The sequence below is a fragment of the Equus caballus genome, chromosome 28, assembly GCF_041296265.1.
Source record: "Equus caballus isolate H_3958 breed thoroughbred chromosome 28, TB-T2T, whole genome shotgun sequence".
NCBI classification, from domain to species: Eukaryota; Metazoa; Chordata; class Mammalia; order Perissodactyla; family Equidae; genus Equus; species Equus caballus.
Genome location: NC_091711.1, coordinates 31,097,536 through 31,120,154, shown reverse-complemented (window position 1 = coordinate 31,120,154; position 22,619 = coordinate 31,097,536). Strand labels below are relative to the sequence as shown.

At 38.0% G+C, this 22,619-nt stretch overlaps 1 protein-coding gene across 2 annotated transcripts in view; it reads left to right on the top strand.

Annotated features, from left to right (window-relative positions):
- The window catches only part of GNPTAB (N-acetylglucosamine-1-phosphate transferase subunits alpha and beta), a 76,525-nt gene extending 68,107 nt beyond the window's left edge, over positions 1 to 8,418 (top strand). For both annotated transcript variants that reach the window (XM_014736772.3, XM_070254341.1), the window contains exons 19-21: positions 1,467 to 1,634; positions 4,816 to 4,906; positions 6,952 to 8,418. In XM_014736772.3, coding sequence (XP_014592258.3) covers positions 1,467 to 1,634; positions 4,816 to 4,906; positions 6,952 to 7,029 — 337 coding nt within the window. In that variant the 3' untranslated portion in view covers positions 7,030 to 8,418. The remainder of the gene's footprint in view (positions 1 to 1,466; positions 1,635 to 4,815; positions 4,907 to 6,951) is intronic.
- Positions 8,419 to 22,619: the final 14,201 nt, after the last annotated feature.

The window sequence follows — 22,619 nt, the reverse complement described above, 5'->3', positions numbered from 1 at the left end:
CAGGTTTAGTTTTTGTTTTTTTTCCTGAAACATTTGAAAATTAGTGCAGACATCCAGACACTTTACCTCTAATTATTTTAGCTTATGTCTTCTAAAATAGTCATCCTCCTTTATACCACAAGACCGTTAACACACAGCCAAGAACCTTAACATTGACTAAGTATTACCATCTAATAGTCTATATTCAAATTTCCCAGCTGGCTCCACATGCCCTTTATAGCTGTTGTTTATTTTTTGCTTGCTTATTTTCAATCCAGGGTACAGTCGAGGCTCATGCGTTGTATTTAGTTGGCATATTTCTTCAGCGTCCTTTAATTTAAAGCAGTCCCCAAGTTTAGTGAACGGACAGGATAATGAACTTTCACATACCCATCACTCATCTTCAATAAGAACCAGCTTGTGGTTGATCTTGTTTCATCTAAATGCACCCACTCCCTCACTACCTCTTCCCGATTATTTTTAAGTAAATCTCAGACATTATATTTTATCTGTAAAATCTTAATATGATAAAAACTATCGGGTAGTGTACACATTTCTCCAATTGTCTTTTATAAGCATTTATATGTTTTTTAAGTTTGTTGTTTTGAAGTAGTATAAGTAAATTTCTATTAAGTCGATAAGTTTCCCCTCCATTTCTTTCTTTTTTAACCATATAATTTTTTGCATGTGTATGTGAAGAAATCCGATTATCTGTTCTGTAGGTTTCCTGCACTTTGGACCTCTCTGATTGTATCCCAGTTGTCCAACTTGTTCCTTTGTCCTCTGTATTTCCTGTCAGTTGATAGCTGGACCTGAGAGCTTTATTAGATTTAAGTTTTGATTTTTTTTTAAATTTTATCAAGTACACTTCAAAAGTTGGTATTATCCCTACCTACCCTTTTAATGGGCCCTCAGTTTAGTGACTTCTGCCTTGAAGGGAACTTGAAATGGTAGAGAAGCACCACTGTCGTCTGCTTTTTGACAGAACTCTAGCATCCTAGAGGTTGGCTGGACACATAAGAGGAAGAAGTCATCAAACTCATAGAATCTATATCTACAGGGCACCGTCTCTGTCTCAGTTATCTGCGTGACTCTTCTTAGCTATATAACTCGCAGTTCAGAGCACTTGGTTTTAGGTACTTAACTGATTTTTTCCCTGGCTGCCAACAAAATGCTCCAGTCAGTTAACTACATTTATGGAGCACTTAATTGGGGATGTGCTAAACGGAAATCATTAAATTAATTTACTCCTACAGCTAGAAGGCACTTGGAAGGTTATCTTCCCTAGTTCTTTTCGTTTTACAGGTGAGGAATATCCAAAGAAAAATTTTATGAAACATTACTCCCCCAGAGAATCCTATCAGTAAATCTAACAACTTGGGATATAAATCCATTCAAAATATATTTGGAACCCACCTTTCTTCCTTTGTTAGGCCAGGATCGTCCTTGTGATAACCAATAACCCTGGGTCTCTGTTTAATTTCCAGGAAGTTTGTTTGCCTGAATGACAACATTGACCACAATCATAAAGATGCCCAGACAGTGAAGGCTGTTCTCAGGGACTTCTATGAATCCATGTTCCCCATACCATCCCAGTTCGAGCTGCCACGAGAGTATCGAAACCGTTTCCTTCATATGCATGAGCTGCAGGAATGGTAAGTCCGCGTGTTCCATAGACGTGTGTGTGTGTATTTTTTCATAGTGATGACATTTCTTTAACGTGTTATTTGCTCTATAATTTCTTTGTCAAAATACACTATAGTTTGTATTGAGCTTCGTAGTTGAAATATGATTTTTATTGAGCTCACTTGCCGAGCACATCTGAGCCTTATTCATTGTCATCACTGCCATCAGAGTAGCTACCCTGGTTCTTGAGTACCTGCTATATGGCGGACACTGCTGGGCAATCCATTTATTCTACTCTTTACATTTAAAGATAGTGTTATTGCCATGTTACAGAGGAGAACATGGTAATGGAAGCTGAGTGATTTTCTCAAGGCGAAGTAGCTGATAACTGCCAAATCCAGCCTGATTCCCAACCCTCCACATGTTCTACTATATTCCAAAGCTGCTTTGTATTGTTTCCTACATTTTTTATTTTACTACCATTTCCAACACTTCATTATAAAGATATTTTTATCTTTCACTTTAGGAAGATTTTTGGCCCCCTTGCTCCCCTTTGCCAGGTGCTAGGAATACAAAGATGAAGGGAATATGGTACTAGGCTTTGAGGTGCTCACAGTTTATTCAGGAAGACAGAAGCCAGGCAAACAGTTGTGATACAGAGTGCCATAGTAGATTCAATGCTTATTGTAGTATGGAGGAGGGAGCAGCTAATTCTCTTAAGGGAAGCTGACACTGGGTTTGGTTTTGATTTATGAAAAGGACTTTTCCAGGTAGGAAAGAGTATTCCTGGTGGAAGAAATGGCATGTGCAAAGGCCCGGAGATATCAAAGAGTGCTATGGAGAGGGAAAGGAGAGATTGCAAAGGGCTGTTATCTGAATTAGATTTTTTTCTTTAGAGAATAGGGCTCCCCAGGAGGGATTTTTTTAGATGTTTGTTGTGATCAGACTTCATGATTTGGAAAGATAACTAACAGTAGTGTGGGGGTTGGGCTGGTGAGGAAGTTGTTTGGAGTGAGGCAGTGTCGTCTGGGAACTGGCGGCGGGGAGACAAGTAATAAGCATTTCAGTAGTCCTAGAATCAGACAGTCAAGGTAAGAACCAAGGACACAGCTCAGGGGATAAAGAGAAAGCAGTAGACAGAATTGGGAGAGATTTTAGAGAAGAAATTAGCAGACCCTGTCAACTTGGAGTTGGATAAGTGAGACAATTAGCATGTCTCTTGCTAATAGCTATATGTTTTTATTTTCATAAGGAGAAATTATTACTAAAGCATGGGTCTTGTCATCTAGAAATGGCAAGGAATGGCTTTTCACCATTTTCACTGTCCTTTAGCTCAGAGGAAAAAGATTGTTGGGTGGTTCCAAGTGTTCACCCCCCCAAACTCAGTTTGTGACTGAATTTACCTTTAAGGGCCTAACTGAGTAAGAAAGGAGTGGGCTTAAGAGTAGTTGGAGAGGACTTTGATTTCTGTGTCGTACAAGTGAGACAAATCAGGTGTGGGCGGGTCTTTGCAGTTCCCTGATCTGGGCTACTTTTCCCTCGTTCTGCTCAGTTTCTGCATCATCTCTCCCTGCTGACCTACCAACCCTGCCCCACTTCCTAGAAACTTTTCTTTTTCTCTTTCCTTCCATGACACTGCAGTCTTGGGTCCCCTGTCACCTGTCCCTGGTTTCCTGCATTGGCTTTCTTCCTGTTCCCCTTTCTTGGGTACAGCGCTTTTGGCACTGTACAGCAGTGTGTCCGGTGTGCTTGTCTCTCCTGGTGGACACTGAGCCCTCTGCAGGGGCAGAGACAATGTCTTCTTGTTCTCTGAGGCCTGGTGCCTCCCTAGCACATAGTAGGTGCTCAGTGGATTGGTAGCTGGGGGAAGCTTGGTTCACCTCCAGCTATTATAGGATCTCTGGTTGTTGGGGCATCTCATTAGCTGTGTTCCAGCCTGTGGCTTCTTAGCTGTTTAAATTACACAAAGATTCTGAATGACACTGTAGACATTATAACTAACTGAGCTGGTTGTGATCCTATTAATAGATGTAGGAAATACAGGAAGAAGAGCAGAGTGTGGGAGACTACCATTTTGAACACATGACTTGATCAGGGTAGAGACATCCACTACCAGACGCTGTAATGAGAACTTAAAACAGCACAGAGGCCTGAATTTGGTAGTTATTAGCGTATCTTCCAAGCCTTACGTTAAGCATTATTTAGTCTTCATAAAATTATTCATTACTCCAAATTACAGATGAGGAAACTGTGCGATACTGCCTCTGTTTATCCCCAGTATCCTGTCTCCAAGTCCAGTCGATCTTCCTCTTGGAATGTCTCCTCAGTTGGGTGTTTGTTTTCATTCCCACTGCCCCTCATTCTTTTTTCATGCCTGGACTAACTTGACGGCCTGCGTCTCATTACCTGCTTGTGACATTCATCATTCAAATTGCCACCATTTTCACTTTGATTGTGACACATACACATGCCTGTCGTTTCATCCACTTTCCCATTGCAGTGTTATGTCCAAACCCCATTGCATGGTTTCCCAGAACAGCTACAGTGCACGCCCACGGCCTTCCCCTGGCGTAGCTCTCCCCGATGCCGCTGTGCCGGACTTCGTTCAGCTCTGCAGCTTGCTGCTCTGACTCTGCTGCTGCTCATTCCCTTTCTCAGCCCAGTGCTTCCACCTCCCTCCACAGCTTAAATGAAATGTCACCATCTCTATGGTGCTTTCCCGGTGTCTCTAAGTTTTTCTACAAGACTTTGTTTTTGTTAACATATATTTCTGTCCATCTTGTGTGATGGCTAGTCGTCTGCATGCCAGTGACTGCCCAGGCTTGTGAGCACTTCAGAGCATAGACTTCACCTTGTTATCTGTCCGTAGGCACAGGAAGTGTTTATTGAGTGACTGAGTGAATAAATCAGTATGAATGAAAAAATAAAAATGAATGAAAGAGTGCTTTTGTTTAAATGCCAGAAGTAATTTTCTTAAGTCCTCTTTTCTGCCTAGATAACTGTTACGAATTCAAATGTAATATTTACTATGATAAAATGAAAAATCTGAACTCACATTGGAAATGTGTATTGTGTTAACATTTTAGAATTGCCTCCTGATAATGTTTTTGTGTTTCACGTGTTGTTTTTGCTAAACTAATACATTAAATAACTTTCATGACAGTGAACCCATTCAGAGAGCTACTTATTTGCCTCCTTCTCTCTGAACAGGAGAGCATATCGAGACAAATTGAAGTTTTGGACTCATTGTGTACTAGCAACATTGATTATATTTACTATATTCTCGTTTTTTGCTGAACAGGTAAGTTTTATATATTTTATGTGGAGATCACACTATTTCTTGATATTAGCATCTCATTCTTTAGAAAATGATATAAACTCACAACAAGAAAATTTTAATTTCCTTTATTCGCTTATAGCTCATGTCAGTATGTCAAATAGATTTCATATGTTCAGGCAGCAAGCATAATAGCCTGTTATTCATCTATCTTCTAAATTCATTACCAGTATTCTTTTTACCTGGAACTCAGTAGATTAACTTGCAGACTTCAAGCTAAAACTGAAAAACTCTAAGTATTTTTAACCAAAAACAGGCCTAGAATCCTCATCTGGTACTAATTTTTTATGGGTCTCCAATTTTTTCTTCCTTGTAACCTTTCTAAAAGTGACTGCGTGTCTTATCTTCAGACTTCCCACTGGTCTGTAGACGGTGCCTGGTATAGTCTCACTGTTACATGTCCTCTCAATTCCTCTGAATTGCTGGGAGTTCTTCTCAGGCAGGCACACACACAGCCTCCTTCCACTGAGGGTCCAGAAGTAGGAGGGAGATTTGTGAGGTAAAAAGAGAAGGATAAGAGAATCCTTAATAGGCTGCAGCTATGAAATGCTCTGAAGAAAAAGGAAGGAATAAGGAAGGGAACAGTGTCTGGGCTGACCAGACTTGTGAGGGGCAAGTGGACCTTGCCTCAGCCTCCAGTCCAAGTGACTGAGTGGAGCTTTTGTAGCTGTCACTTATGGGAAACTCACACCGAGGAGGAGGCGGGGGAGGAGGAGGAGGAGGCGGCAGCTGAAGTGCTGAGCGCTTTAGGACAAACGGTGCCTGGGCGTCTGCCGCAGCGGGAGGGACACTCAGGAATGGAGATTGGGCAGGCGGGCAGGGCTGCAGTTTAACCTTCATCTGCTTCCCAGAGGATTGAAATCTTGTTCTCGATATTTGTTGTCATTGTTCCTGGCAGGTAAAATCTTCGGAAAAAATCTTTAAAAGACTGTACCTGCTTTTAGAACAGGCGTCCAGTGAGGAACCTATGAGTCAGCTGTGCGCTAGCCTGCCATGGGGAAGGAGAGGGACCCTAGCTGAAAGGAGCAGGAACGGGAGAGTCAGTCGTCCTTCTGTGTAGTTTATGCCAGCAGAGATCAGGGAACCAGAGAGGGAGGAGGAGGGCAAAGGCCGGGAAGAATAATTCCTCTCTCCTCTCTGGCACCCTGCTCTTCACCTGCTCAAATCAAATTCCATAACCTCTGCCTCACTCAGAAACAAACCTGCCAACACCGCCCTCCCTCTGCCCCGGACTCCCAGCTCATCGTTCACTCCATGGCAGCATATGCCTGGGCAAAGCCCTGCTTCCACCTCAAGGTGGAGGAGTAGCCAGCAGGATCCCAAACTGCAACCATAAAGAACATGCATGTTTTTCTCATTGAAACTTTATTGTAATGATGGTCGGGTTTTTTATTTCAGATATATTATGGGTAAACCATTTCTGTGAGAAAAAAGTATCCAGGTTCTAAGCTACTAATTTATAAATGAGCTTTTACATCACAACCCATTCATAAATTGCGTATTACCTGTATTTTCAAATGATTATTGCTACAGTGAAGTATAGAAAAAAATGTTGATAGGATTTTTAATATACAGTTTTTTTTTTAAAGAATCTGTGTATATAGTCATTTTTAAACCCAGGGACAGTAGTCTTAATGGCTAAACAGAACTATTTTCCTTCAATAGAAAGAGTTGACAAACAGACATTGTGAAAATAAATATGCTTGGGTAATCTCTGTGTAAAAACCTGTAGTTATAGGTCTTAGAAAAATGAAGCTTAGGCCAAAACAATTTTAATCCTTGTGGGTCTCTTGTGGGCACATATCTTGGCATATTGACCTATGAAGCCAAATAAAATCAGTAGTTGGCTTTGTTTTGGGGGAGGAATGATGGAGACTTGTTTGCTGTTTTTTATGTATAAGACCGTGGAAATGATTAAGGTCATAAGACTTTCCGAAAGAAAGTTTAATGTACTTACACTCTTGTCGTCGTGGAGAATTAAAATTTATTTTCTCTATTTGATCATTCAGTTAATTGCACTTAAGCGGAAGATCTTTCCCAGAAGGAGGATTCACAAAGAAGCTAGTCCTGATCGAATCAGGGTATAGAGGATCTTCATTTGAAAATCATCTACCTCAGATTCACTGAGCATTTTAAAACTCAGCTTCACAGCGATGTCTTCATGGTGCGATGCTTAGCCAGCTTGGCCTGAAGAAGGAAAAATGTCCACTACAATACTTGCTTTGTGGCATGACTCTAGCTTACTGATCAGGAGTTGTTCAACCAACACTGAAAACTTGTGTGCTGAGCAGCTCTGAATTGGTTTTACTTTTAAAGCATTTGTTCATGGACCTGTCATTCTTTTAATGAAAAGGCTCACTGATGAGAGACAGCTTCTAAGTTCCCATTGCAATTATTGCCAACTAACTTGAACCTGAGAAGCCTAGGCCCACTTGGGAGTGATGCTAAGAGACCCCAGTCTTTGCATTCTGAAGCCTTTTGTTATGGTTTTACATTTTTGTTTTTTTGTTTTTCTTTTTTCTATTTCTCATTTTAAAAATAACTAGTTACTAAGTTAACTAGTTATTCTTGCTTCTGACAGCAATGAATTAGGATGACTAAACGTGTTTTTATAGATGTTATTTAAATAATGCAGCAATATCACCTCCTATTTGCAATACCTAAATTATGGATTTTATTAACGTTTAAGGCTGTATAAGTGGTCTTCAACCACTTACAGCAACTGACAAGCTCCGTGACTGATGTCTGAAATACTTTGTGCTTGTTTCCCTCAGCCCCTAAGAATCCTGTGATTTCATGTGTAGGCCTAATTGCAAAGGGCTAGAGTCAAGTAGCAGAGCTACTTTCTAGATGTATTTATGTTTTGGAATGTACGTATTTAAATAGAAGTGCCTCATTTTAGAAATGAGCAGTGCTGATGATACTGGCACATTACAGTGGTGTCTTCCTTAATACTCATCAGTATATTCCAGTAGCTATCTCTCTCAGTTGGTTTCATAGAATGCAGGGGTCAGTAAACTTTTCTATAAAAGCCACATAGAAAATTGCAGGTCACATGTGTCTCTGTTGCATATTCTTCTTCTTCTTTTTTTTTTTTTTCTTTTTTAACAATCCTTTAAAGATGTCAAAACCATGTTTAGCTTGCAGCTGTCCAAAAACAGGCCACCAGTTGGATTTGGCCCATAGGCCTTTGTTTGCTGACCACTGGGATAGAGGATTAATATTTGTATGTTTGGGTAAGCCCTGACGTTCAGCCATATTTTATTTATGTCATAATACAGTGGCTTTCTGAAGACGAGTTTCCATGAGTCCTTTTTGAATTCTGACAGATATTTTAGATCATGATCTCAACAGTATTCTTTCAAAATGGCATACATATTTTGTAAAAAGAACTTGAAATGTAAATACTGTGTTTGTGCTGTAAGAGTTGTGTGTTTCAAAAACTGAAGTCTAATAAAGACTTACATTTTGTCTGATGCTTTGATTTTTAAATCTTTGAGGAGTGAGTTTATTATTATCGAGATTCAATGATCACTTGAGTGCTTATATACAGTGTGTCAGGGTCTCTGCTAAACACTACTGAAATTAAATGAAAAGCAGTATAAGGAGAGAGTAATATTATAACGTACTGGAGAGTGTCACTTTATAGGGGAAAATAAGTAAAAAATGGGCTTTATCATATGGTAAAAATTTAGAGGGTATCTGAGTGTCATTCTAAAAGTAAAGAATTTATTCTAGAAAGGTATTAGAGAAATGAACATTTGGGTGTGATGGAGATTTCTGTGGTTAGATAAATGTAGTCCACATCTAATTAGGTGCTTAATAGGTAATGGGATGGATAATAGAATCATAGAATATTCATAGAATCATTCATCTAATGAGAATCATTAGAATATGGGAACCTCAGAAGTTGATGAGGAGTCAAATGGTTTAAAAAATTTTAAAGCCTCCACACCATTAGTTCAAATGAAATCCTATCAAAGGCCAGTATATAATACAAAAGAAGAAAAGGTGCTCATCCTGCCAGACCCAAGGGGATGCCTCCAAAATCCCAGGTCCCACAGGCAGTGTTTCTGCATTTTATCATTGAGGACGCCAGGACCAGGAAGATTACCATGTCTTGTCCCAGGTCTCACTGCCAGTTAGAGGCAGAGGTGGGTTGCAGCCCGGGTTGTCCATCTCTTTTTTCCATCCCTACCAGGCTCTGCTGCCTCTCCATGACATAGTGACTCATGCTGATGAAGAGCACACTGTCTGCAGTCAGACTTCTTGGAGTCCTGGATCCTAGACATGGTTTGCTACAATTCAGCTTTCTCTTCTAAAATGTGGCAGGCAATACTGGTGTCTACCTCATAGGCTTATGGTGACAATGAAAGGAAATGGCATGTGTAACACACCCAGCACAGACCCTGGCAAATACTCCTGCCTGGTAAATGTCAGAGATGATGATGGTAGTGATGAAAGTTTGTGCAAAGAATTGTTATCCAGGTAAGGGGTGAGATTGCTAGTGTAGTCATTAAGGTGAGATGATTACATTGCCTTTAGCTAAGAAAATGACACATTTTCTAATTAAAAAACTTTTTATTGCCTACTTTATTTCCTCAAAAGTGTTTATTTTTTAAATTATTTCTACAAATACCAAAAAGTGTACAAATAATGACTAACAGATCAAGGATTTAAAAGTGAAGTGTAATCAGAACTCAGGTCAAAACATTTAAGGAAGAAACCACCAATCCCACAAAAATTCCTCCAGAGTATAGAAAAAAGAAGGAAAACACCATCTAGCTCATCCCTTGAGGTCAACACAATCCTATTCTAAAGCTTGGCTCAGTTACCACACAAAGAAACAGGCCATCTACCTCACAGAATCCCAAACAAACACTACCAAGCTGAATTCAGTTATTCCCCAAAGGAGCAACACTTTATGATCAGGCTGAGTCTATTCCAGGAACGCAAGGTTGACTCAACACCTGAAAATCAATGCAATTCACATCAGTAGGACCAAAAAGAGAAACTGCATTATAATCTCAATGACTCTTTCTTTCTTTAAAAGAGATTATTGTGAAAATTTAAAAAGAGAGTCTAGCATAATGACTTCCCATCTGTTCAAGAGTTATCAAGATTTTGCCACATTTGTTCACTCTATTTATTTTTGTTTGTGGATATATTTTAGAGTAAATCCCAGACTAAATGGAGAGAGGAGTACGGGGGAGGTGAAAGGGCTTCCCTAATAACGGCTATGTCTTAGCACATTCTATGTGCTATGTGCACAAATCTAACTCAACTTGCTTAAGGAAAAAACAAAGGGGTGCAAGAGACACCCTGCCAGGCCTGTTGCTCAACACTGCCCGTCTCTGCCTCTTTCTGCTTTTCTCCGGCAGCCCTTCTCCCCGTGGTGGAGTTGTGGCAGCTCCTTGCTCACATCCCCCAGAGGGGCAGGAAGCTTCCTGTCTGACTCCAATTTAGAAAACCCTGGTGGAGATGCGTTACTATGATTGGCTCAGTCTAGCTTCTGTGCCCATCTCTGTGGCAATGGGGATGGAGATTTTTTACCAAAAGAAGGAGGAGAGGGGTGCTGAGCCGACAAAAACACTCCATCTTCACAGAATAAAGATTGGGCGTATGTAGAAGACCAAGTTCCTGGGTTAATTACTCAAGTTGAAGGCAAGTTGTCATACTTGAAAGCAATTGGAAACATCAACTCTGTTGATTATAATGCAGTGAAGCTTATAAATTTTTCATTATTGAGAAGATTCAAAGAAATGTTTGTAAAGCATTAGTACAGTACCTGCCACATAAATTCTCCATAAATTGTTCACAATTGTGGTTATTATGGCTTGAAATTGGTCCCAAATTACCTTTCTGATCTTCCTTTTGCTTTTCCCCTCCTGCCGGGAGTTTGGCCACGTTCTGTGTCAGCCACATTGCATTTTCCCAAATGTGCTGTGCACTTTTATGCCTCTGTTCCCTTGCAGATGCTATTCTTATTGCTTGACCTGTCTTTTCCTTCCTTTTCTATCTGTTAAACTCCTATTCATACCCCAAGATCCATTACCAATAGTTAATGTACTGAGAAGTTTTCTAAGAGACTATATACTTGAGTTCTTTTGAGATGATAAATAAAGAAACAAGGGATGTAATATTTAGGCTTTCAAGCAACTTTGACAAGATTCTACCCCACAGTTACTAAAGAAAATGAGAAATCATTTTGTCAGGAATCCAGGTAATTAGAGGGAGTAAATGGGTGATGATATATATGGAGTACTAACAATGAGGTCTTCTAAGAATTAGCACTGAGACTTGAACTAGGCTGTCTGAAAGTGTGATCAAAGTCAATAAAAGTCTGAAGCCTTTCTTTGCCAAATCTTAAAAGAGGTAAACTATGATTAAAAACAAAAAAAAAATTGCAGAGCTCATACCAAACCAAGGCAGGTACAAAAGTTGAAGTATATTTTTAAATTATTTGGGGGAAAATACATATATGCACAGAAAAAAGAATGAAAGGAAATAATATCCCAAATTTAAAATTGTGTATTATCTCTTGGTAGTGAGATTGAGTTTTATTTCCTTCATTAATTATGTATTTATCTTCTAAAAATTATTTTACAATGGATATTAATTACTTTTATAACCAGAAAAACAATTTAACAGTAAATTTTAGGTAAAATTATAATGACTTCTATTAAATTTTTAGTGGAAATGCTTTTTATTAGCCAGCACTATAGCTTTGAAAATCCGTAAAATGCCAATTTTAAGAGACTTCATGTAATAAAATAGTAATTCCACTTTTTGTTTTTATTTAGTTGGGTAAGGAATAAAATTTGAAACTTGAATATAGATGAGTTCTCATTTGGAGACAGAAAAATCAAAGGCTCATGACATCCAATCTTGGCTATTCCTGGGGAAAATAATTCATTCATATCCTTTTTTCCTTCCTGTTTTTCACATTTTTAAGTTTCCTAATGTTTGAGAAAATAGGGCAATAGCATTAGTAAGTCACCAGATAGAGATGTTGAGCTGTCCTTGTTAAAGTGACAAATCAAGTTAGTGGTTCCAAACTTTAGTCAGTCTGAGAATAACCTGAAGAATTTATTTAAAATGCAGATTCCCAGTCCCCACCCGCAGAGTTATTTTGGTAGGCTTGGATGGAGCCTTGGAATCTGAATTTTAACAGTCCTTTCCTTACCTCACCTCTGCAAGTGATTCTGACAGGGGCTGGCCCATGAAACACATTTTGAGAAACTGATATTTGAAGCCATGTGTATATTTGAAAACATTTAGAAAAAGAGTACAAATTGAGAAAGAACTGAGTAAAACCAAGACCTAGGGAACTCTGACATCTAAGGGTCCATTGAAGGAGGAAAAGCTAGCAAACTACTGAGAAGATTCTAGAATGATTAGAGGGTAACAAGAGAATGTGTAGCTATGGAAGCCAAAGGAATACAGAATGAGGGAGGAAAAAAGAGTGGTCAACAGTTCTGACTATTGCCAAGAGTCAAGTGAGATGAAGACCAGAGAATGTCCATTTGATTTAGTAACATGGAGGTCACTGGTCATTTTAGAGTGAGCACCATTTTGAGGAAGTGGAGGGGCTAAAGTTGGTTTAGAGTGGTTTAATGGGTACATGGGAGCAGAGGAAATTGAGGTAACAAGCTTAGTTAATTCTTTCTAGAACTTTGACTGCTGAGAGGAAGAGACAGGGGAGCAGTAGTTTGGAAATAAGGCCAAGGAATTTTTTTTAAGTTGTGAGAGATTTGAGTATTTGTAAATGTTAATGGGAGGGATAGAGCAGAGAAAGAGAGATAATGAATGTAAGATTCTTGGAAGACGAGAGGCCACGGAACTCAGAACACAGGAGGAAGGACATCTCTCCTAGTCTGAGAGGAGGGAAGGATGAACACAGATGCAGGTAAGTTGTAGGTTTGATGGCAGAAGTTTTGGAGTGTGTGGGTTTCAGTCTGAACAGTTTTCTCAGAAAAAAATAGGAAGAAGGTCAAATACTAAGCACGAAGAGAGGTAGCAATGTTGAAGGGTGAGTAGAGTAGAAAAGGCTGTTAAACTAGTAACTGGGAGAATGTGTTGGCCAGAGGAAAATGGGAGAATTTGGGGCAATGTTGAGAGCCCAACTGAGGCTGGAACTCATAAATTTAAAGTGCTACAAATTTGCCCCATTGGGTAATTTTCTCCACGGTCACTGGAGCAGGGGTAGGCACAGAGAAAGATAGTTAGGTGTTTGCAGAAATAACATTTTGCCAGACAAATGTAGTGAAAACATTGGCTGTTATTTTCAAGAGACAACTGAAATGATGGAATCTGAATATAAGATGACAAGAGGAGGGCTCATGGAAAAAGGAAAAGTAAAAAGATAATGGATTTGAAGTCCTGATGAGACAGGAAAATGGTTATAGTGGGAACATACAAAATTAAGTGAGCTTGAAAGATAAGGAGGTGTTGGTTTGAGGGTGGGATATCTGAAAGAGGAATTTTGAAGGTGGACAGCAGCTTCAGATGTGGCCATAGGAGTTGGGGGACTTTGAATGGAGTGCAGGGGCAGGTCATTCTAGATGAGGACCTTAAAGGAACTGAGAGGCCAAATGATGAGAGCAGGAGTCAGTGAGAAGACTGTGCCAGATGCCATAATGTTCAGTGAATGAACAGGGGAGACCGAGAGGTAGATATCAAGTCTGCTTGGGATGTCTGCCTAGAAGATTAGCTTTCCACATTATGCTTTGATTCTTTTTAACTGTGATTTAAAAAATATCAAATAGTAATGAATAATCTTGTCTCTTTCAAACCTTCTAAAGAGGCTCCTTCGTTTTGGTGAGGAGAGTTATAGAAGTGGTGCAACAGAAACATGAGAAAGTTATGTTGTTTACAGAAGAAAGTGGTAGAGTGACTCGAAAGGGAAGATCCAGGGCAAGGGGAAAAATAAAGAAGAGTTGTAGTGGGGAGGCAAGCGAGTAATAGAGAGCGTGGGAGAGAACTGGCAGCTGCCATTGGGATCTCCTATGGGGACTTGGAGGGAAAGAGCTCCCTGGTAAATGGATGTCTAGGTAATTTTCAACAAGGGAGTCAAGAACATACAATAGAGAAAGTAAGTTCTCTTCAATAAACAGTGTTGGGATAACTGGACATCCACATGCAAAAGAATGAAAGTAGACCATTATCTTACACCATACACAAAAACTAACTCAAAATGGATTAAAAACTTGAATGTAAGACCTGAAACCATGAAATTTCTAGAGGAAAACGTAGGCAGTATGCTCTTCGACATTGGTCTTAGCAGCATCTTTTCAAATGCCATGTCTGACCAGGCAAGGGAAACAAAAGAAAAAATAAACAAATGGGACTACATCAAACTAAAAAGTTTCTGCACAGCAAAGGAAACCATCAACAAAACGAAAAGACAACCTAACAACTGAGAGAAGATATTTCCAAACCATATATCTGATAAGGGATTAATACACAAAATATATAAAGAACTCATATCTCAAGAACAAAGAAACAAACAACCCAATTAAAAAATGGGCAAAAGATCTGAACAGACATTTTTTCAAAGACAACATACAGATGGCCAACAGGCTCATGAAAAGATGTTCAACATTATTAATTATTAGGTAAATGCAAATCAAAACTACAATGAGATATGACCTCACCCTCGTCAGAATGCTTATAATTAACAAGAAATAACAAGTGTTGGAGAGGATGTGGAGAAAAGGGAACTCTCATACACTGTTGGTGGGGATGCAAACTGGTGCAGCCACTATGGAAAACAGTATGGAGATTCCTCAAAAGATTAAGAATAGGAATACCATACGATCCAGCTATTCCACTGCTGGATATTTATCCAAAGAACATGAAAACATAAATGCGTAAAGATACATGCACCCCTATGTTCATTGCAGCATTATTCATAATAGCCAAGACTTGGAAACAACGTAAGTGCCCATCAAGGGATGAATGGATAAAGAAGATGTGGAATATATACATAACGGAATACTACTCAACTATAAAAAAAGATGAAATTTTGCCATTTGCAACAACACAAATGGACCTTGAGGGTATTATGCTAAGAGAAATAAGTCACGGGGAGAAAGTCAAATACCGTATGGTCTCATTCATAGGTAGAAGATAACAACAATAACAACAAAAACAAACACACACACGGATACAGAGATTAGATTGGTGGTTACCAGGGAAGGGGGGAGGGAGGAGGGTGAAAGAGGTGACAGGGCACATGTGTGTGGTGATGGATGGTAATTAGCCTTTGGGTGGTGAACCTGATGTAGTCTACACAGAAATCGAAATATAGTGATGTACACCTGAAATTTATATAGTATTATAAACCAATGTTACCTCAATAAAAAAATTGTAAAAAGGGATGTCTAGGAAGTTTGTTTGATGTGCAAAGTGTCACCTCACTAAACTTTTAATAAAATCAATATCATTTAGCAATTATAGGCAAAATTGGATGGGACAACATGTGAGAGACTGGCCTCAAGATTGTGAGAGCACTGACTACCACAGGGTCCTTCTACACCCGTCTGTGCAAGCGGTTTTCCTTTTGATTAAATTAACTTCTTAGATCTATTTTGAGAAAACTTCCTTAAAGATTCAGAAATGCCTTGTGACATTTTATATACTCTAAGTAACTCACATTTGAAAGAACTATTATATTTTCCATCCAAATATCCAGATCTGTTAATAAAATATTAATTCTAATTTTTGTGATTAAAATTTTTATTCTTTATGTTATTAAATATGTCTGCCACTGGTAGGCATTCATATGTTTGATATTCAGAAATAGTATACGAGTGACTCAACAAGTAATCATTATAACATTATTATGTTGATATAATATTATAATATTGATAGCTTATATTTATTGAATACTTGCTGTATGCTGTCTAGTGCCAGTAAGAGTTTTCATGCATTATTTCACTTTTTGAAATCCAAAATTCAGGGGCTGGCCCCGTGGCTGAGTGGTTAAGTTCGCACGCTCTGCTTCAGCGGACCAGGGTTTTGCCAGTTCGAATCCTGGGAATGGACACGGCACTGCTCATCAAGCCATGCTGAGGAGGCATCCCGCATGCCACAACTAGAAGGACCAACAACTGAAAATACACAACTATGTACCGGGGGGCTTTGGGGAGAAAAGGAAAAATAAAATCTTAAAAAAAAAATCCAAAATTCTATGAGATAAATACATTATGTTAGTGAAGAAAGAAATGGAGGCTTAGAGAAGCCAAGTAATTTGCCCAAGGTCTCACAGTTAATAAGTGGCAAAGCCTAATTTAATTTTGAAATTAAAATTAATTTTAATTTCTTTTTGAACTTCCTCTTGGTAGGAAGCAGCTATTGCTAGCTACTCTCTTAAATCGTCGTTCTTCTTTTCCTGGGTCCTTAGCTAGTCAACATTTCCCAGCCTACCTTGCTGTTAGGTGTGACCCTGTGACTGAATTATAACCAATAAAATGTGAGCAGAAATGATGTGTGCCACTTCCAGGCCTAGCCCACAAAAACTTCCTACCTGGTGTTCCTCCATACTCTTTTCCCGTCTGGCTGGCTAGGATGGAGATCACCTCGAGGGCAACCTTGGAAGCCACATGTTGAAGATAGCATTTTCCATCAGCCTGGGGCCCTGAATGACAGCCTAGGTGAAAGCTGCCCTGAGGACCTATTCACTTCCCCAGTACTGTTAAAGGAGAAATAAATGAAAGTTTTTTTTTTTATTCACTATCATGCTTGGTTTTACTTGTTGCAGGACACGGGGATTAGTATGGCCATCTCTGCAAATAAGCCATCACAAACCTCTCAAATTTTGCATCTCCCTGTAACCCTACTTCAGTGTGAGTATTTATATTTGGTTAAGCCACTATGTGAAATGCAGCCAAATGCAATTCTAAATAATATACCAGTGCATAACTGAAATTTATTTTTTACCCAGTTTGCACTAGCTAGGGTAGACTATGTCAGAAGGAAGGTCTAAGATCCAAGAAAGAATAATGAGCACAGAAATTGGCAAATACATAATTATCAATTATATGTATATATTAATAATTACAATAATAGTAGTGTCTAATTTCAGGGGTTAAAGCCAGAAATAAGTCATGGATAACAACAACACATAAATCAGGAGGGGATGATCAGAATCAAAGTGTTCCAAAGTGTTCAAAGGAAAGGGGGCTGAGATATTAATTTTAGACTTTGTGAATGGTAAAATCAAGGGTAACCATTGAAAGAATAAAAACAGAATATATAACTTCCAAACCAGTAGAGGAGGGTAAAATGTGGAATTAAAACAGAAACAAAACCAAAAAACTCCGTTCAACACAAAGCACAAAAGGAAAAAAAGAAAACACAAGAAAATAAAGCGCTAAGTAACTTGGTAGGAGGAAGCCCAAATATATGAGTTAGCCACGATAAAAATGGACTAAACTTATCAGTTAAAACAGATTATTATATTGTATCATAAAACAAAAACAGATATTCACCATGGGATACACATGAAATATAAAAGGATATTGAATGTTAGAAACTAAACAGATGAGAAAAGATGTCCTAGATAAATATTAAACAAGAAAAAAATTGGGAAGTTTTACTAATATCAAGCAAAATAGAATTTAAGACAAAAATCATTATTAGGGTCACTACACAATGATTAAAGTTCAACTGATAGTATTAATTCTAAACTTATACGTGCCTAATTAAATAGCTTCAAAATACAAAAATTAAAAAGTTGATAACACTATAAGAAAAAATTTACAAATCCACTTTCAGAGTCAAAGATTTTAACACATGTCCAATCATTCCTCAATTATTCCTAGGTCAAGGAGACAAAAATATCAGCAAAGGCATAAAAGATTTGAATGACACAACTAATAAGCTTGATTTAATGTACATATCTAGAACTCAACATCTCCAAATTAGAACATACTCATTCTTATCAAGCATGCATAGAACAGTTTTTCAAAGGGACCTTGTGCTAGGTCATAAAGCAAGTGGTAACACATTTCAAATCATAGGTATGATTCAGATTACAGGAATATCAAGTTAGAATATTCCAATAAAAAAGATAAAATTTAAAAACCACATTTGTTTGGGGGCTGGCCCCGTGGCCGAGTGGTTAAGTTCGCGCGCTCCGCTGCAGGCGGCCCAGTGTTTCGTTAGTTCGAATCCTGGGCGCGGACATGGCACTGCTCATCAGACCACGCTGAGGCAGCGTCCCACATGCCACAACTAGAAGAACCCACAACGAAGAATACACAACTATGTACCGGGGGACTTTGGGGAGAAAAAGGAAAAAATAAAATCTTTAAAAAAAAAAAAAAACCACATTTGTTTGAAAGTCTAAAAACATACATTAAGTAACTCATGAGTCAAAGAAGAACTCATAATGGAAATTTTAAAATACTTAGAACTAGATGGTAACGAAAATATTGCATGTGGCAACTTGTGGGATTCAGCTAAATGGTACATAGAGAGAAATTTATCATCTTAAATGAGTATCTCGGAAAAGGAGAAAAGATGAAAGTAAACAAGCTAATGGTCCAACATAAAAAGTTAGAAAAAGAACAACAAAAGAGAGTAGAAGTAAGCAGATAATAAAGTGGAAATTAATGAAATAGAAAACTAAGATTTAATAGAAAAGATCAGTAAAATATAAAAGTTAGTTTTTTAAAAAGATTAATAGCAAGGATACATCTCTGATGATATTTAAAAAATGAGGAAAGACTTGGGGGAGAATTTGGCATATGGAGGTTAATGGTGGCCCCCTGAATCTGAATCTCTCTACACATCTTCCCTGAGAACCATAAAATAAACAGAGTGAAAGTCAAATCACGCAGAAACCATGCCTTTAGCATTACCAGAAGATACAGAAGACAGTGAACTTCTCTAAGTACAGACATAAACAACAAATTCCAACAGAGCTTGTGCCATTTCTGTGAGCACAAGTACAAGCCTGTGGGAGGGGTGGCTTAAAGGACTATACAAAAGACGGCTGGGGAGCAGCAGACCTAGATGAGGCACAAATAAAGTAACTCCCCGAGAGACAAAGTCTAACACTAAGAGCCAAAGTAGGAACAGAGGCTGGGGACTTGGTAGCTCACAGCACTGGCTGGGTTTTCAAAGTAAGCAGGACCAGTAGTGGCGGCAGCCTCAAAGAAACATTGCTTCTGGAGGAGAATTGGATAGTAAAGGAGTGGTGCTCCTTGGAGATTGGAGAAAGACAGACCTAAGGGGGAAAATGAAAGATCCTGCCCCCCAAAAAACGAAAGGAGACACACCAACCTATCTTCCTCACCCCCACCCCATTATTTCTTAAAGAAACTGCACTTCATTTTACTGTCAGAAGAAGGTGCTCTCGAGCTAGAAACCCTGTACAAAAATGCTTCGGAACAGGAAAAAAAAAATCAATCTAACTTCAAATGAAATAGAGAATTCCTCAGAAAAAGATAGTTTACCATAATTGACCCCAATAGTGACAAATGCTTAAAAAGACCAATTTCTACAGGAGAAATCAAGAAAACTATCAAGGAACTACTCACAGGACATCACTAGGCTCAGATGGTTTCACAAAAGAATTCCAACCAAACATTTAGGACGAAAGAGTGCCAACACTACATTAATCATTTCAGAACACAGAAAATGAATGAAAACTTCCAAATTCTTTTTATGAAGCTAGTATAATATTATCTAAACCTGATAATGGCAGCAACAAAAAGACAATTACAGACCAATATCCCTTAATGTTAACGGAGAAATCCTGAACAAAGTCCAATACTACAATAAGAAAATAATACACATGGCCAAGAAGGAGTTATGTTAGGAATGCAAAGATAGATTAATATTAGCAAACATTTTAATATAATTTACCACATTATTAGGTATAAGGAAAAAAACATATGATTATCTCTATAGATGCTGAAAAGACCTTCAAGAAAATCTAATACTCATTTTTAATAAAAATTCAATTGTAAAGTCATCAGCCTAGTAATGGGGAAATATCTGAGGCATTCCTACAAGTTAAAGAACAAAGCAAAAAGGCCCACCACCTCCACTACTATTTAACATTGTATTGGTGGTTTTGGCCAATGAAACTTAGCCAAGAGAAAATAAAGACACAAAAATTGGAAAGAAGTAGAATTATCTCTATTTACAGATGATATGAAAACATACTTGGAGAACTCTAGGGACTTAGTGACTAAACTAACTCAAACATTAAAAGAATTTTGCAAGGTGGCAGGATATAAAAGTAACATACAAAAACCAAAAGCCATCATATACGTAAAAGATAACCAGTTAGAAGACATAATGGAAGAGGAAACAAACTTGATGTATACTAGCAACAAAAAAGATAAAATATTTAGGAATAAACATAACAAGAAACATTCAAAACCTATATTTAAAACACTAAAAATGCTTCTTCATGATACAAAAGTATACTTGAACTAGTGGAAAGACATCTCTTGTTTCCCATTAGGACATTTCAACATCATTAAGATGTCATTTTTCCCTAAGTTAACTTATAAATTTAATGCAATCCCAATAAAAATATCAACAAGGTGTTTTTTTCCCCCTGGAAGAGAGACAAGATGACACTAAAATTCATATTTAAAAAAATAGCTAAGAAAACCCTGAAAAAGAATAGATATGAGGGGAAACTGGCTTACCAGATAGTAAAATATACTCATAAGCTTCTATAATTCAGTGTGGTACTGGTACATGTACATCAGTGGAATGTAACAGAAAATCCAGAAGTTGACCCAATTCCTTATGGAAATCTACTGTATAGTAGAGGGGGTATTTCAAATCAATGGGAGCAAAGATTGTCTTTTTAGTAAATGATGTTGGAATAAGTGAATACTCATTTGGAAAAAGATAAAATTAGATCTGTTTCTCATACCATTTACAATTCTGTCCCTTCTTCAGAGTTTACATTCTAATGGGGGTTGGAGGAGACCACAAATAAACAAATTACACACTACATTAAAAAATGATCAGTGCGAGGAGAAAGGTACATGGGGAAGGAGGATAGGAAAAGAGGAGAAATAAGTTTCAGAGTTTGCAATTACAATATCTAAAAGCAGGGGGAGAGAAGGCCTCACTGAGATGAATAGTGGCATTTGAGTAAAGACTTGAAGAAGAGGGAGTAAGTCATGTGCATAAACTTGATTCCAAACCAGAGAAGGACAGCAGGATAAGGGAAAATTACAAGCCAATCTTAGTCATGAAAATGGACACAGAATGCAGAACAAACCAAACAGTAATGTGCTTAAAAAGTTAATATACCATCATCAACTTGGGTTTATCACAGGAATGTAGGTTCGGTTTAACATTAGAAAAATATATAAATATTACTCACTATATTAACAAATTAAAGACAAAAGATCATTTCAACAGATATACAAAAAGAATTTAATAAAATTCATGATTTAAAACACATTCATGATTTAAAACAAAATAAAATAAGCAAACAAACAAAAAACTCAGCAAACTAAGAATAGAAGCTAAACTTTCAAAAAGGGCTACTACTAAAAACCTACATACAACATCATCTTTGTTAATAGAAACTTTAGAAGCGTGACCTTTAAATAGGAAAGAATGTCCAATATTGATGCTTCATCTTTGTACTAAAGATCCTAGTCAGTGCAGTCAGATAAGGAAAAAGAGCCTAAGAATTAGAAAGAAAGAAAGAAAAATGCCATTATTCAAGATCATATCGTTACCAGCTACAAACAGATTCTTTACCCGCCACACAAGAGGGGCCAAATAAAAACTGGAATGCCTGGCTTATGGCAAAGAAAGAGTTTTAAATTCTGGTGATGTCAGCCAGGAGACGAGAGTGACCCCTCAAGTTTGTCTCATCTCCTTGAAAGATGGGAGGCCAGGGGTTTTAAATGTTGTAAGGAATGTAGCTGCTTGTAGGGAGGGGGGAGCCTATGGTTTGGTTAGTTGGTGCTTTTCCACTAGCCTGGGTTTGGCCTTGTGTGGCTGCTGACAGAGAGGAGGATAGCAAGATAAGGGAATCCGCAGGAGGATGTCCTGGGTTGTCTGCCTCCATGGCACATAGTGGATTCTGGTGCCAGGAAGTCAAGGAGTAAGCAGGGAAAGGAGATGAGTGCTTTGGTCTTAACCTCATATATGCTAGGTTTAATGTAGGGGAACTGATATCAGGGCTGGTATCAGTATGATTGTAAAACCCCAGATTTTACAGACAAATTATTAGAAGTAATAAAAGTGTTTAGCGAGTTGCTGGATATAAGAATAAGATCAATATCAGAAGTCAATTGGATTTTTATATACTGACAACAGTTATAACAAAATAGCAATGAAATATAAGTTATTTATAAATAAATCTAATAAAAGTACAAACCCTGCATAGAGAAAAAAATTTAACTTTATTGAATGGTATTAAGGAAGTTCCAAATAAATGGAAAGTATACTATGTTCAAGAATAGGAAGAAGCAGTTTTCTGCAAATTGATCTATAGATTCAGTACAATTCCAATAAAAATCCAGGGTTTTTTTCATGGAACTTGGAAAACGAATTCCAAAACTGACTTGAAAAGCAAAAGTTCAAGAATACACAGGATACTCCTGAAGAAAAAAATAAGGTGAGAGACTTGCACTATTAAATACCCAAGCTTAATAAAGCTGGAATGATGAAAACTGTG